This window comes from Cenococcum geophilum (assembly GCF_001692895.1).
Source record: "Cenococcum geophilum 1.58 unplaced genomic scaffold K441scaffold_3, whole genome shotgun sequence".
Classification (NCBI taxonomy): domain Eukaryota; kingdom Fungi; phylum Ascomycota; class Dothideomycetes; order Gloniales; family Gloniaceae; genus Cenococcum; species Cenococcum geophilum.
This window is the reverse complement of record NW_027137561.1, coordinates 4,625,507-4,640,935: the sequence shown is the minus strand read 5'-3', so window position 1 is coordinate 4,640,935 and position 15,429 is coordinate 4,625,507. Positions and strand designations below refer to the sequence as shown.

Here is a 15,429-nt window from a genome sequence, read left to right as displayed (position 1 = left end):
TCTAGGCATAACGGTGGCGCTAAGGCTGAGCGTCGTGCCCAAGGATGAAAACAAACAACAAGTGATGGGTGACAGCAAAAGAAAACAAGCAGCGAATCATCACATGGCCGCCAGGCATGCCAATGTGGAATTTGCTGTCAAGAATCAGCCCCAAAGCTTGTCACCGCCAGCCATGTGCCATCCCATCTCACTCTTTTAGGGACCCGTGGACAGAGACCCCGTCCACGTACGCTTCCATGCTCCCATCCACGGTATCGCTGCTCCAATGGCACTGTTGGCTGTCGGGCACCCACATAACCCCGTCAACGACATTTTGCTTTCTAGAGCTGAACTGGGGTTTTGCCAAGAGTTTGGAGAAAGACTGCAAATTCCCTCATCGTCCATAACTCTGTGCGTCCGTAATACGCCACAAGCCGCCGCCAAAACGTCAATGCTGATGGAATTTGCCATTAACTGTGCTGCATGTTCAAGGCTGAGCAGAGCTGCGCCGCTGCTGACACAGGAAAAAAAGCTGCATTGAGTGTGGCTCGCTGCACAAAGCAATTAACTCGAGTCAGCCCCCATCATTGAGGCGTCCAGGCTTTCGCCAAGCGACTTCAAGCGTGTGTGTGCATAGTCTAATCTTTAGGGCGGCCGCAACCAGCTGGCTGTTATGAACATGGCTTGCATATCTGAAAACTTTGGCGACGCCGTATTGGCTCTTCTCATTAGAAACTTATTTTGGGCTGACCGACGATCTCGTTTCCCGCTTCCCGCAATGCGCTGAGGTCAGCTCTTCAGCCCTCGAAACATGTGCAACCGTTCATATAACATTTGTGTTTCCTTCTCTCGCTAACCCCCGGATTGCTAAACATACTATATTTATCACCTCTACTATTCTGTAATATATAATAACTTTTTCTCCCAAAACAGTGTCTGCTTAAGGGATTGCTTTTCCCTCCACCTCTCTCTTTGTCTCTCTTTCTCTCTCCGTGCCAATCAACCATCATGGCTTTCGTACCAGTCTTTGCTACTTGCCTCCTGCTCGCTGCCGTCTCGGTCGCCGAGGTTGGCCTTGTCAGCGATATGGTCAGTTTCTTGCATATTCAAAAATGGTTCGTCAAAACGTACCAAATCAACTGGCCGAACGAATCCATCCCCTTCGGTGCGTTGCCCGCGCATATCTGGCTCGACCAAGGCCACACCACCAACGGGGCGGCTGGATACGGTTTTGTGCTCGGAATTTTCGGCCTCTTCGTTGCTTGGAAACAGCGAAACCGTAATGGCAAGGTAAGCTCGATATTCACAAAACCGCGTAATTTGCACGTCAATTCCAGATGCGCAATTTTAAGCACCGATTTGTATCTTCCAAAGAAAAAAAATCCTGATTCAAACCCACAAAATTTCATTCTCCATACTAACACTCCTTCCAGCCTCCCTCGCGCTCCCTCCTTGCCCTCACGATCCTGCTTCTCCTCTCAACCCTCTTCACCCTCTCCGCCCTCATCTTCACCTTCCTCGTAACGAACCAAACCTCGGGCCAAACCATCGACCCGTCCCTCGCGAGGCCAAACGAGCACTACCCGGCCGACAAATGGACACCGGAGACCTGGTTCAAAGCGCTGCTGAACACGCCACTCGCAGACCCAAACAAGCGCTCCGAGATCCGCACGCATGTGCGCCTAATCGAGGCGTGGCGATGGATGCTGATCCCGCTGTTCCTGGCCGACGTGGCCGCGCTCACGGCCGCCGTCATGGGCGTGCTGCGCCAACGCAAGAGTACGCCACCCGACTACCCTCGCGAGAAATAAAAACCCCTTCTCGCTGTATAAAAGAGTAGTCGCTTACCCTCTTGTGTGCGAAAAGGACGTTATGTCGCGCTCCGCTACCGGAAGAGCGCTGCGGAGCCGGGAATGCATATGGCCCCTCCAGGTCGCTAAGGTGCTGCGAATCCTTTAGGTCGGCCTTTTATCCTCGTTTGCGTTTCGATAGGACTCGCGGCATGGCGTCTGGGAGGGATAATGCATACAAATACGGTCAATAGAAAGAAGAGGGGGGCTTCTGCCTTTTTTTCGAGAGGGGATGGGGACTGTGCTGTGGGAGCTGCGTGGGTGTTTGGCGTCTGAGTGCGGAATGAACGAGAGATCCCTTTTTATAAAAAAATTAATGCATACGGTTTTCACGGCCTACGCAAAGCCAGTTTGCGGTATATTCCCCCTTTTATCCTTTTCTTTCATTCTCTTTCACCTTTACTCCTTTGTAATGACTTTTACCATCCCTTATTTTCTCAACGTTTGAAGCAGTTGATACCCTCTATTTCATGCTAGCCTGCGCCTTTCCGTTCGTTTACGTAGATCTAAATCTATCGTATTTTACCGCACCTTGGATGCCCTTGTTCCGGGCATCCAAATACTCATCTAAAAGTCTGAGAACGTATCAATCGTATGCACTAGCGAGCGAAACGCTTGCAACACCAAAAAGTATGACCTCCGGCACGCCCCAATGCGGTCGTCGTGCGCTGGAAAGCAGGCCTCGCTTCGCGTCTGTAACCCTAACCTTTAGCTATTACCTCGACCGCACCGCTCCGTTCCACTATGCTCCCGCGTCTACAAAATGCCCGAACACGCTATGCTGAAACCGACCCAATGCCCTCTCTCCCCTCCACACCCCTCACGCCGATCCACCCCACCCCTCTCTTCACCTTTCACCCCCCTCTTCCGCTCACGCCGCTTATTATCATCAATGGGGCTAGCCCAACGCCTGCTATAACTCCACCCCGACCTTCCTCCTCGCCTCAGAGCCGCCATCCACGCCCGTCGCGACCGCGGCGCCGTCTTCGTACGACCGTAGATGCGAGAGCCGCATCAGCTCGTTCATCATGGCGTCGCGGGTACGCTGCGTCAGCTTGTCCACGTCGGCGGCCGTCAGGCCGACGGTGGGGATCGGGGGGAGCACTGCGGTTCCGTCAGCAAGCCTGTTCTCGTTGCTTTTATACGAGAGGTGATGTTGACGTTTTCGGCCGCGCTGCCGAAAAGGGCCGTGGAGAAAAGGGGTAGAGACAGGGGTAGGGGTAGGGATAGGGCTAGAGAGAGTGGTACAAGGCAAGAAGCGAAGCGTCCCGCTCACCGCTAACATCGATGACCCCGGGCCTGAATATCCTCGCCTTGACGTTCAGGATGTGCGCGTAGTTGGCCACGACGATGGGGACGATGGGCACCTGCGCCTGGATCGCGAGGTGGAACGCGCCTTTCTTGAACGGCAGCAGGTCTGGCTTCGTCGCGTACGACCGCGTGCCCTCGGGGAAGATGAAGACGCTCTGCTTCTCGCGCCGCATGTGTGCGGCCGCGCCGTCGAAGGCGGCGCGCGCGGTGGAGCGGTTCGCGCGGTCGATGAAGACGGTTTTGGAGAGGGTCACTGGGGAGGGTGGGTTAGCTTCTCTTGTAACGAGATGAAGAGGTGTAGAGGTGTATAGGGTATGGTGGTGGGGAGGGGACAGTACGGGGAATGATGGAGGGAGAGACATACTGAACCAGCCCAAAATCGGTATCCACTTCAGACTCTTCTTAGCCGTGATGCTGCACCAGCGCGGGAGGACGCAGCCGATCATCAGGACGTCGAGTTCCCTGCACCCAGAAACCAGAACGTCAGCGATTATCCTACCGCAAACCCAATTGCTCTAACAATCCCTCCCTCAATTGCTCCTAACAACCTCTCCCCCAATTCCGTTACATCTAGCTCCCACTCCTCACCCTTCCCCCCAGGACAATCCACCCCTCCCCCAAACACCCAAAAAGAAGAGAACCAAACCCCAAAAAAAACTCACGTCTGATGATTCGCCACAAACACCGCCGGCCTCACCTCCAACGCCTCCTCGCCCCCTCTCCGTCCCCCCTCCACCCTGCCCCCCTCCGCAACCTGAAACGTAACCTCCGTCGTCGCCCACATAAGCCACTTGAACATGCGGCCCACCGTCCACTGGCTCAGCCCCCCATAGCCCGCAGCGCGCAGCGCAATCGACGCCACCACGCCGTAGGCCGCCGCGACCACCAGCGCGAGCCAGGAGGTCAGGACGCGGGCGTAGAAGGCGGAGCGGTGCGCGAGCGGGGAGGAGGGCGGGAAGGTGAAGGCGACGGTGTGGAGGGTTAGTATGGCGAGGGGGGCCCCGAGGAGGAGGTAGGTGGGCCAGGTCATCGTTGCGGGTTTATGGGAGTCGCGGGCCCGGAGTGCGGTGCGGTGCGGGGTGCTGGGCGCGGCGGACTGGATGAATTTGGTGGTGGTGGTGGTACTCCGTAGTAGCAGCAGTGACGACAATGGCTGCTGCTATTGGAGGTTGGTGTAGGACAGAGCGGTAGAGGGGAGTTGAGAGTTGGTGCGAGCCCGGGTTGCGGTGCTGCTTGCTGCTTTTTTTCTGCTTGCTGCTCGTTCGTTGAGACGCCGAGGCTGCAGGGCGGTGAGCTGGACCTGCTTTTCAGGTCCCGCTCCGCATCAACGCAACATGGGATGGGATGGGATAGCAAGGTGTGGTAGAGGCGTGAGTTGCCAGAGGTGGGAAAAAGCATCTGGGTTCTGGTAATTAGAGCGACGACGTTGAATTTAATTAATTAGCACACGTCCTAGCAAAACTTTCTTCGCGTGACGTGAAAATAGAACGACGAGCCCGCCTTGTGACCCTCTCTACACTCTCCAACCCCCAATTACTCTATCACGAGAAGCATCCATCACACTAATCCCGGCTGTCGCTGGCAAGACTTCATTACTCTTTATCTCGGCCCGTCCTATTCACCGGTTTCCTTCATTCTCAAAAAGCTTACAGCATACGCTACTGTATTTGTACAGCCCAAGTCCCCCCCATCACGCCGATCCATCAAAGTGGTCGTCCGCCCAAGTAAAGCCGAAAGCAACATTTAACTCCCAAGCCCCTCGGGCCAAAATGCAAAAGCCCAAGACCCATCAATGCTGCTACGCTACCTAAATGCAAAACTGCAGAACGATTGTGCCCAAAAAACTTGCCGCAGACCAGACCAGGTCGTCCAGAAAACGGACAGAGGAAGACGCGAGGTATCGTGCATCGAATTCGATGAAATAGCAAACGCCAGAATGCAGGTCCGGGGCACGTGCGACGGCTAAAAAAAGGAGGGGGTATGAAGCTGATAATTAGACGCAGGAAGAGGATCCGTTTTTTTTGTCCAGTCGTTATCATCACGACACCCCCTCCTCATCAAAATCGTCATCCTCATCATCCTCCAAGCTCTCCATGGCCTCTTTAATGTACTGCGCTGCCTTCGGGTCCAAGTTTAGAGCAATCGTGAAATGCCGGATCGCTGCTGTTTTATCCCTCGTCATTTTATAGAGCCTGCCGAGCATGAAATGCACATTTGCGTCATCAGGTGCTAGGTCCTTCAGGATTTCTAGCTCTGTGAGCGCTTCCTCAGGATGTCGTAGTTTCATGAGCGCCTGGGCTTTCCTGAAGCGCGCAAGGTTGGACCGAGGATCTAGGTCACATGCGTGGCTGTACTGGACGAGTGCTGCTTGAGTCTTCTTCATCTTGTCAAGGACCTGGGAATTCAATTAGTATAATGAAAAATGCGGACCTGTTAATCAAAATAGAAATGCATAAACTCACCGCTCCAATCCTAACGGCCAATAGGGCATTCGTCGGATTAATCTGCGCTGCAAACCTGTAATGCTGCTCGGCAATATCAAACTTGCCCATTTTCTCAAAAACCTGGCCAAGGCCATACCGTCCATTATAATGCCTGTGGTCAGCTGATATCGCACACCTGTATGCTAAAAGCGCCTTTTCAGACTCTTCATTGGCGACGTGCTCGTGCCCTTGGAGAGTGAACGCATACGCAAACTTTGGATCCAGCTGAGTTGCACGTTTGAAACACTTAATAGCTTGTTCGTGCTCACGTTGCAGGGAAAAGGAATTGCCAATCGCGCACCATGCCTGTGGAGAGAGACGGTCAGCTTCGATAAGCTCGTGAGATAGATATGCAAGGTCGGTTTCTTTCTTTAGTTGCCACAGCACGTTGGAATACACTTCCATGTCTTCCATTCGAGATGGAGAGATCTTCCTAATTCGCGCAAAAACTTCTTCAGCTTCGGCGTAGGAAGATCGTTCATAGTAGGCTTTTCCAACCTGGGCCAGTACCCAGGGTGTTTCTCGCTGTTGCGGCGGAACTGATGCGAACGCTTGGAGCGCTGCTTGGCATTGGTAACGGGACAGATGGAAGTAGCCAGTTCCAAGCTTTGAGAGAAGGTCTAGTAACCACTGTAGCGCTTCTTGCTCTCGTCCGGTATCGTTCGGTGGCGCTATCACTGCCATTTTTGGTACTGGTGGAACACCTCCAATTACACTAGGTGGCCGTGAATCCTTTAGGTTGTGATCCGTAAGCTCAACAGGTTTCCTGTTACCACTCACAACCCTTCCAACAGTCGACGTTGTTCCTGATCGTCCCTTAGCGCCTGTGGCCTTCGCTTTTCTTAGTTCTCGCCGCTCCTTCGATTCGGGATCTCTTCCGGCTGCAGATGCTAGTCTACTGCTGGATGGTCTAATCTGGCTGATCTGATTGAAAAGCCTTACACTCCTTCGCTGTGGCGCAGCGGTTGGATCGAGATTAAGTGAACTACTCGGTTGGGTCGAGTGCCCGGAAATTGTCCTCTTGTGATTGGCTTGCCCAATCGGTCGAGGGGCCTCCGCTGCTTCTGAACTTTCAGAACTCGTTTTTAACCTGCTCCTCGTAGTGATCGGCCTCATCTTTGGTGCTTCCATGCCAGCATCTGATGCAAAAGGCTGCACCGTCCGTTGTTTCCTCACAGGAGCTTGCGGCGGTTCGTTTCCTGGAATATTGATTACCGGTCCTCCGCCTGCATCGCCCATCATTACATCATCGTCGTAATTCTGCCCATTAGAGGTTGGTGTTTCAACATCAGGGTAGTGAGAACCATTCCCATTCCCATTAACAACGGGAATGCTACCATTTAGTTTTGATAACAAGTATGATCCTCCCAGGTTAAGCCCAATATCGTTCCCATTGCGGTTGGAGGGGTTAAAAGGATTGTTTCCTGGCGTTGCAGCATACTGAGTTTTGGTCACGGCAGGTGGCTCTTGTGAAGGCATCTGCAGAGGTGAACCATTTCCGTTAGACGATACTGTAGAGTGAGAAAGAAACGCTAGCATCTCGGGAGTCATTTTGAAGATGTTTGACGGTCGGACAACGACGCCTAAATCTGTTAGTGAGCGAAAATGCGGAGAAGTAAAAGTTCTGCAGTACCTGTATCGCACAGGTCAAGATATGCATCCCACATGAAAGGATTCAGCTTCAGTGCCTCGACATAGCAATCTACCGCCTTCTTCATGTCGCCATGCGCCCTCCATAATTTGCCTAACAGACAATTAACCGCCGCTGCATCCGGAAGATGTCGTCTCGAATTTTCGGAATGCTTGTCTAAACAGAACTCGTCAGCCCTCCATCCCACGCCAGAGGCCGCGATCGAGGAAGTGGCAACTCCACTTTCGACTCACTCCAATGATTTCGTCCTCCCCAAAGACCCCTTGCGCGATCTAATGCCCCAATACCATCCGCAAGCCTCTCCAAGCCTAAACACGCCTGCGCAAACACATATGCGCATCCCAAATGCTGACCCCGCAATCCTTTATCCCTAGAATAATCGTATGCTGCCTTCAGTCGTCCTAGGCGAAAATGGCACAGCGCGAGCAGGTGAGCCGCGTCCGGGCTGCGTGGCTCTAGACCATGTAGACGACCAGCGAGGAAGAGAGCGTTTTGTACCAAGTCGTTATCGAGGTGGTAGTATATTAGTTGGCGTAGCTGAGCCGCTACGCAAGTGTTGGAGGGAGACATTATAGGCAAAATAGGTGAGAGGGCGAGTGGCGGGTTTTCTAGGTTGTTGTTACGATGAGGTTAAAACAGGCAGATTTTTGCCTATCCACAGAGAATTCGAGTGGACGGAAAAGCGATCCACTGATGCTGATCATGAATGCGGCTCTGCAGTGACTGCGATCCAGCGTACGATCGTTGTGAGCCTTGCTGCGGCTGTTTCTTTGAGACGCTTTCAATCTGCAGCTCGACAAAGCTAATTGCCAAACTGAACGAGCGAGCAGCGTGCAGCGTGCAGGATTCAGCACAGAGCGCTACAGTGTTTGTCCGAGGGTGCAAGTGAATGCATAGGGTTTTCGTGGTTCGAGGTTGACTGAGGGTCACTGCCGCTCGGAGAGATTGACGGCGTCGTTCGCGCTTTGATGTTGTGATTTGAGGACTTTGGTCAGGCAATGCACGGGCCGCAAAAGGCAACGCCCACCGAACCGCGAACTACTTCACACATCACATATTGAAAGGCGCCTATATAGCACCATCATCATGGCACAAGTACGTACCAATCCTCCTCCCCCATTATAAAACCATAAGCCCTCCTTCGCTCATCCGAATATTCTACTAATGTGTCTCAGAAAGCGGCCAAGACTCTCGCTGCCCATAATACTGCGGTGCTGAACCGTACTCTGTTGCTCACTCTCGTTATACACACTTTTTTCATCCTCCTGCGATGTCTCCTTTGGCGGTCCAGCTTCACCAAAAAATCGCTCGCTCTCTACATCCTCCTTTGCTTCCCCTCATTTTTCATCCAATTCCAGTTTGAGCGTATTGGTCGCCCTACCTACGGTTCCTCTCCCGGTGAACTACGGAAAAGCGGCGAAGACCTTGAAGCAAAGGGACTCACCGAGTATATGTGGGATGTGCTATACTGGACTTACGGTTGCGTGATTTTGGCCGCCGTGCTGGGGGATTGTGCATGGTGGTGGTGGGTAAGTGTAAATCTTATCTCGATCCTCTTTTAATTATAATAGCTTGAGTGCTAAAATATGGATCGTCACAGATTGCTATACCAGCTTATTCCGCATGGCTTGCTTATATGACCTTCATGGGTGCGCAAGGAGGCATGTCAAAATTCGCAGGAGCGGACAGTGCCGGCACTCCACAGGCGGGAAGTAAGAGACAGCAAAAGATGGAGAAAAGGGGTGGACAGAAGGTCCAATATCGGTAGAATCGCAACCAAGCTATCCGCATCGGACGAGACGTGCCGTTCAACATGTCGGCAGCGCATAGAGAACTTGGCATCTCACCGTCGCTTTATTACCACTCGGCAATGCAGGACTTTTTGACCAAGGTCTAAAATCAGGGCAAACCGGACGTTCAGCATCACAGCTGGACGGCTGCAAGACCAAGCGAAGTAGGTTAAGAACCTCTGCGATGTAGTGAGCTGTAGCATAGTGGTAAATTATGCGATCAGTGATTTGTATATTGGAAGTTAGAAGGCCACTTCTGCCTTCTTTCGGTATGATACAGGTCGACATACACAATATCCTACAAACCTTGAACATATGCAAGTGACAAGAATTTCCATATATCTTACAGTCATCTACCCATCTACCCTTGTAGGAATCTTAACTTGGCCCTTCTTCCGGTCCTGATGCGGGACCCCGTATCGCCAGCCCACGCCCCTCGGATCCCTGCCATCAGGTCCTACATTCTCCACACTAATATCCTTAAACACAAAATCCCACCTCCTTCCAGGCACGGTCTGGGTTTTGTTCAATTCATCCTGCCTCTTCTTCTCAACCTTTTCTTTCCTCCTCTTCTCCAGCTCCATACGCGCCGCAGCTAGCCTAACCCGCTCCTCATTACTAATTCCAGCTAATCTTTCTCGTTCCACAATTACGAGCTCTGGATGTGGGATACGTTTGTCGGCTGTGAGTAGTGTTTCATCGAAGGCACGAGCTGCGTCCTCACGGGTGAAGTTACGAGATTCAGAGACCGGGACGAAAAGTTGTTGACGGGTGGCAGGGTGCACGGGGAGATCGTTGATAGGTTCATGTGGAACCGGTCGTTCGCCTTTCCCTTGGCGAACATATGGTGTCTGAGGGAGCATGGCAAGAACGGCCTTGGAGTAGGGTGCCGCGAGTTTTTTACCCTAGCATCAATTGTCAGTCATCTTTATATATGGATGGCCAATTGAAAGTAGATGAAGGATAACGGTTCAGAAAGAGCATAGCAAAATATTTTTAACCATGTGGGAGTCTTAAAGACTAATCGAATTTGTTTTGTGTCTCATCATGTGCATCCTGCAATAAAATCGAAATATGAGAAAAGCTTACCTGGCCAATCCACTCTTTCTCCATCTGCTTCAACCTCACCACTGCGGCCACTCTCTCATTTGAAACACCGAACTGGACGCTCACGGTGGGAAGTGAAATACCACGGGCTACCACCTCATTATAAATTGCTTCTCGAAGCTCCTCGCTCAGCACCGGCTGACTCCTAAATTGTTTATTCAACGGAAAAGGCCTCAGGTCCTCCATCGTTTCCCGCGAGAGCGCGCCGTCATCGTCCTTGCCCTCTCTGCTCTTCCCCGCCTTTTCCTGCCTCTGCACCTCCTCTTCCAGCGCATCGACTTTGTCCTCGTCGGTCCTGTCTTTCCTTTCCCGCATTTCATCGTTCGCTTCCGCCTCTGCATCTGCCTCCAAACTCGGCAGGTCTTCATTGGTATTTTCTTCTCGTGGATTATCCCTCCCCCGAATCAGGTTACCGCTCTTGTCGTACGCCCCGAGGTAATTCGTAGAGCCTAGGAGGGGGTTTTCAAACACCCTACCGGGCCCATTCAGCCATGCATACATGCGTCTTCGCATCCTTGTGGCTCGCCGACATGTTGTCTGGGAAAACTCTCTCGTCGTTTGGGTTGCTTGGGAGAGCGATTGAGGGCGAGGAGACGAAGGACAGGAGTAAGTTAATGAACAGCGAAGATTACTGGCGCGTATCCGGGGAGGCATTTTCAAGGGGTGCAAGAGAGCCACTGCGTGGGCTTTATAGAATGGGGAGTAGAGCAATTGAGGTAAGTAGAGGTGCGCCGATGAATAGAGCTCAGGTTGAAGGTGTGTAGTTCAGTCTCGCCAAGTTGTCGAAAATTCGGATGTTAATGTCACGTGATTTATCCAGTCTACGATTTGGCGGCCTTGACTTGAGGCCTGGACTGCTGGACTGGACTTGTTGGAGCATTCATCCCAAGCCAAACTCGAATCCGGCATTTTGCATTGCGGCCTTCCTGTCTAGGTTAGTTGGTACTTCGACGAAAGGCTACCCCCAAGATGTTATTTTTATTACGCCTTGCACTAGATTACTCTATTGTCCCCAAGTTGAATGCTCTTTGAAGGCAAATGCGTTAACGTCTGCCTGATGGGTGTGAAATCCTAGTAAACGCCAACCAAAAAACAGTAAGGACAGGATATCGCCCCGCCTTCAGGTATTCTGAAGTATGACGCGATTCTAAATACTATGACCAGACAAAAGCGTGCTTGGAAGCACCAAAGTGAAACAAAACATGCGATAGATGGCCGCCATGCAACGAACAACAGGATAAGAACGTCTGTTCAACCAAGAATGATTCAGCCATGCGCTGCCGTGAAGAGTAGCGCCATACCATGTGTGAGAAGGCCGATGAACGAAGAACTCCGCCGCAGATGAACAGACAGCCGAAGGAAACCTGCCATGACAAATCCTGTTCCATTAAAGCCGATCGAAGCCGGTCAAGAAAACAAACCAAAGAAAAGTACCCAGAAGGATTCTGCCACGAAGTCCGACACGAATTCCTCCGCCATACAACTTCCGCAAGACCGGTTTTTCTTAGCCCCAGAGAGCAAAACAGAGAACGACAGGCAAATGCAACCCAAAGGATGCCCCAGAATGAAACCAAAAATGACCACCACCCGTATGCGCCCTACTCCTAGCAGTAATCCCTAAAAAACAACGCGCAAGGGGGAATCATCGCTGTATGCTTGAAACGCAGCCCACCCCCAAAGAGACGCAATGGTCTTCGATGGAGTTTCACGCCATTACCCATGCCCGTGCCGGAATGAGAAACCAGAAAAAGAATTTCAAGCAAGACACCACGCAATGATTGAAGTGACAGGATATCGCGCAACAGTAGAAGAAACAGAGTTTCGCACACCAGTCCGGATTTATGCCCCCACGCCCCTAAACTCCCGGTATCATCACACATGACTGCGTAATGGGTTTCTTACATCATAAACTGTTCAGCGTCCCATCATATAGGTGGAATAGCCACCACCCATGCCACCAAAAGTACCGCCAGCAACACTAGTGGCAAGTCCTCCACCCAAAGGTTGTGCCCTGATTGGACTAGTCATGTCGTTTGCAGCGACTCCAAAGCCTCCGTTAGAGAAGACGCTAAAGTTTGGATTTCCGTTGGTGTTCACAGGGGTTGAAAGCCCCGGAGGCGCAGAGAGTCCTGGGGGTGGGCCAGTTGCGGTGGTAAATCCAGGTGGGGCTCCAGGGTTTCCTCCAAAACCAGGCATTACTGCTGCAGGAGGCAGGGGAGTTGGAGAACCCATGCTGCTCGACTGCCCAGTACGAACACCCAACGGATTCTTCGAGAAGCTGAGTCGGATTCCCCCTTTGACGCTGTTGTGTAATGGGTGACCGTAAAGCTCGTTCAATGCCTTTGTAGCAAAAGAAATGTCTTCAAACTCAACAAAACACATAGGGCCGTTCTGCTTCGTGCGGAAACATAGCCTCTTATATCCGCGTTGCTTAGAAAACATAGCCTTAAGTTCGTCTTCCGACGTATCGATTGGCAAGTTTCCCACATAAAGAGTGTTGCAAGGAGGGTTCTGATCAGCAGGATTGACTGGTGGGTAGTTGTGTCTAGGGTAATGCGAGGAAAACTGTTGATAACTAGCATTCGGTCCCAAGTTATTCATTGCAGATGGAATAGTATGCGGGGACATGGCAGAGATGGCAGTACTGGGAGACTGAACTGTTGCTGCAGACCGCGGAGACGCATAACTTGACAAAGGCGGAGAGGAGATTCCGGTAGTGCCATTAGTATTCAGAGACAGTGCAGAAAAGCGAGAAACTGGTATAGATGGGTTGGTCGTACGACGAGGCATTGCTGTTTGTGCTGGCTGGCTCCCAGTAGCATAACCAATGGATTCTTTGAGCAACCCCTCAGTTTCATCGTCGGCTTCGTCGTTGATAACCGACTTTCCAAGATTTCTATGGTTAAAAGACGTGCTAACGGGTGATGTTGGTGAGAACAAATTTTGGACCGGAAATTCACCGTTGCCAAGGCCTGGGGTGCCGTTGGGTGGAGACATCCTCTCCATGTTCTGAAAAGTTCCGTTATACCTTGACTGTCGGCCATTCTGTCCGTTGGTTAAGATGCCAGAGGCAGCTGGAACTGAGCCTTGGCGATTCGTGGTGCTGTCGACGGTATTCCTTCTGGAGCCAATGGTTCCGGGAATTCCGTCTTGAATCAAGTCCACGATGATATTGGCGTCATTTGAAGCGTTACGTTTACCGTTCAGAAGGTTTCTGGCTTCCTTCGCGCCCTCCAAGGACCGGAATCTTGCCACAGCGGACGCAAAGCCCTTGTCTTCGGGGTACTTTGCTGTAACGAGCTCACAATCAATAAGATCCTTAGCGAACAAAAGAATATTTCGAACGGCTTCTCTGTCGCTGCTGGTGGGTAATTTACGCAGAAAAATAGCTGGGAGGCCTTTGGACTCCGTACTTGGCTCGACTTCGCTGAAGGAAAGTAACGACATGCCGCTCTTTTCTAATGGCCTCCTTTCCCCAATCGGCGGCGGCAAATTATAGCCATGCGATCCGGCAAACACGTCTGCGGACATGGTATTCTGCGAAGAAAAGGGCTGTTTGGGCGGAGACGACGAGGTTGAGCTAAAAGAACCGTGAAGGAACGGACTGCTGTTGGAGAGATTCGAAGGACTGGTGCTGCTCGGGCTCGGCCCACCGGCCATGCTTCCCTTTGTTCTGCCGTGATCTTCGCAGCCGTCAGTGAGACAAAGAGGCGCGGGAGGCGGGAGGAGGCTCTCGACCAGGAAGTCCACCGAGTATCACGGAGCCAAACGCGACGGCAACTCGGTCTATAGCGATGAATGATACTGAAATAGCGGAATCTAGGTTGTCTGAAGACTTTCGTGACTTCGTTAAGCTGAGGATTCTTGATCGAATGGGCTGCGGCGTTGCACGCGAAAAGCTGGAGGATCGGCGCGCAACTCCAATCAAAACAAATTGTGGCGACAGATGCGTAGAATACAGCCTGCGCTTCGCGAAATCGCAGCTTCACAAAGCGTGCGATTTTCCGGCGCTGATGGTCTTGCGCTGCGATGCGATGCGATGCGATGCGATGCCAGAACAATGCGCTCCGACCGAGAAGCGACCGGTCCTGATATGGGACCAAGGAAACCGGACGACGGATAAGATGTCGATGGGGGTCGGGCGCTAGACTCTGAGCGGCTTGTCAAGGAATGGGCATGCAGCCGGAGGCGAAGGGTGATTGGTTTTCGCGGTGAGAAAACGGTTACGAGGCCAATGGCCGCGAGAGGATGCGGCAGAGGGGCCTGCTTTCGCTCAGATGGTGTTTGGCGCCCACCTCTCTGGACAGGTCTAGCGGGAAGACTGAGGCTCAGCCAATGATCAGGACACCGCAGAGCAGTGCAGCAAGACAACTGACAGTCGGCGCGGACGGGAGGGAGAGGAATGGGCAGGGCGAGGACGGCGTCGACGAGGGACGAGGCAGCATCTGAGCGGGAGGTACGGAGCAAATGGGGGGATTGGGTTGGCTGTTGGGGGGGAGGGAGTGTGGAGGAGGACTCAGTGGTGAGATAGGGCAGGCAGGCACAAGAGAGTGCGAACTGTCTGGATGCGCGCTGGTGGCTGGACTTTGACGCGGAACAGCCGGGGATCCCCAGCCACTTGGTGAGCGGAGCTCTGTGCCCTACGAGCAGCTCTGCCACCTGGGCTGGCGCACGAAGCGGCAGCGATTGATAGCGGACGCCTAAGGGTCGCACCGCTGCGGACCTTTTGGGGCAAAGAAGGCTGCCTCGCGCGTGCTGGCTTCTCTGGCAGGGCGCTGGGCTGGGCTGAGCAGAGTGGCAGCGCGCAGAGTGGCAGAGGGTTAAGAATCATGGTATTGTCGTTGCTGAGTATGTACATCAGACGGCCTCATGCGGCCACGTCGAACGAGCCATGGGCCGTTTTGGCTTTTGCAGACTTTCCCCTCGCTCCCCTCGCTCCCCGCTGCCCTCGCTCCTTCGCCCCGTTGCCACATTCGCGACCTGCGCAGCGATCCGTGGCATTGCCAAACCTCCCGTATGGCCCGTGTCGGCCAAACCCTCCCGTGTGGCCCGTGTCGGCTCTGGCCGGGCCTGCGACTGGCTGCAGGTGTATCAGCCTTTGCAGCGGCGAGCAGCTGAAGATGTGCGCAGGGTGGGGGGTTCAGACCTCTTGGAGGACCTCACGCCCCGTCGCCATCCTCTCCACCCATTGCGCTGTAGTGCCGTGTTGCGCCCGTGTTGCACCGTGTGCAACTTGCTCGATGCTTTCCAAAGTGCCC

General features: G+C 52.9%; 6 protein-coding genes across 6 annotated transcripts; 2 read left to right on the top strand and 4 right to left on the bottom strand.

Moving 5' to 3' along the window:
* Nucleotides 1-533: 533 nt before the first annotated feature.
* On the top strand, nucleotides 534-1,790 carry K441DRAFT_602114 (uncharacterized protein; the record flags this gene model as incomplete). The annotated part of the gene is made up of 2 exons (XM_067645253.1): nucleotides 534-1,269; nucleotides 1,413-1,790. The coding sequence occupies exons 1-2, from the start codon at nucleotides 988-990 to the stop codon at nucleotides 1,788-1,790; spliced, it is 660 nt and encodes a 219-aa protein (XP_067509506.1). The 5' UTR covers nucleotides 534-987.
* Nucleotides 1,791-2,742: 952 nt separating this feature from the next.
* Nucleotides 2,743-4,170, bottom strand: K441DRAFT_673475 (1-acyl-sn-glycerol-3-phosphate acyltransferase beta; the record flags this gene model as incomplete). The annotated part of the gene is made up of 4 exons (XM_067650652.1): nucleotides 2,743-2,933; nucleotides 3,106-3,393; nucleotides 3,505-3,602; nucleotides 3,803-4,170. 4 exons carry the CDS (start codon nucleotides 4,168-4,170, stop codon nucleotides 2,743-2,745), a joined length of 945 nt encoding a protein of 314 aa, XP_067509505.1.
* A 1,008-nt stretch (nucleotides 4,171-5,178) lies between these two features.
* K441DRAFT_537825 (TPR-like protein) lies at nucleotides 5,179-7,844 on the bottom strand (the record flags this gene model as incomplete). Its single annotated transcript, XM_067642500.1, has 4 exons — nucleotides 5,179-5,535; nucleotides 5,603-7,206; nucleotides 7,257-7,430; nucleotides 7,508-7,844. 4 exons carry the CDS (start codon nucleotides 7,842-7,844, stop codon nucleotides 5,179-5,181), a joined length of 2,472 nt encoding a protein of 823 aa, XP_067509504.1.
* Nucleotides 7,845-8,440: 596 nt separating this feature from the next.
* K441DRAFT_537407 (DUF788 domain protein) lies at nucleotides 8,441-9,042 on the top strand (the record flags this gene model as incomplete). The annotated part of the gene is made up of 2 exons (XM_067642479.1): nucleotides 8,441-8,803; nucleotides 8,875-9,042. Coding segments are annotated over 2 exons (531 nt in total), but the record flags the coding sequence as incomplete, so codon positions are not given.
* A 224-nt stretch (nucleotides 9,043-9,266) lies between these two features.
* Nucleotides 9,267-11,104, bottom strand: K441DRAFT_165635 (mitochondrial 37S ribosomal protein mS45). Its single transcript, XM_067640285.1, has 2 exons — nucleotides 10,154-11,104; nucleotides 9,267-9,969 (listed from the first exon to the last, which is right to left on the bottom strand). The coding sequence occupies exons 1-2, from the start codon at nucleotides 10,823-10,825 to the stop codon at nucleotides 9,418-9,420; spliced, it is 1,224 nt and encodes a 407-aa protein (XP_067509502.1). The 5' UTR covers nucleotides 10,826-11,104; the 3' UTR covers nucleotides 9,267-9,417.
* Nucleotides 11,105-11,932: 828 nt separating this feature from the next.
* K441DRAFT_165681 (uncharacterized protein) lies at nucleotides 11,933-14,152 on the bottom strand. Its single transcript, XM_067640286.1, has 2 exons — nucleotides 13,910-14,152; nucleotides 11,933-13,854 (listed from the first exon to the last, which is right to left on the bottom strand). The coding sequence occupies exon 2, from the start codon at nucleotides 13,829-13,831 to the stop codon at nucleotides 12,086-12,088; it is 1,746 nt and encodes a 581-aa protein (XP_067509501.1). The 5' UTR covers nucleotides 13,832-13,854; nucleotides 13,910-14,152; the 3' UTR covers nucleotides 11,933-12,085.
* Nucleotides 14,153-15,429: the final 1,277 nt, after the last annotated feature.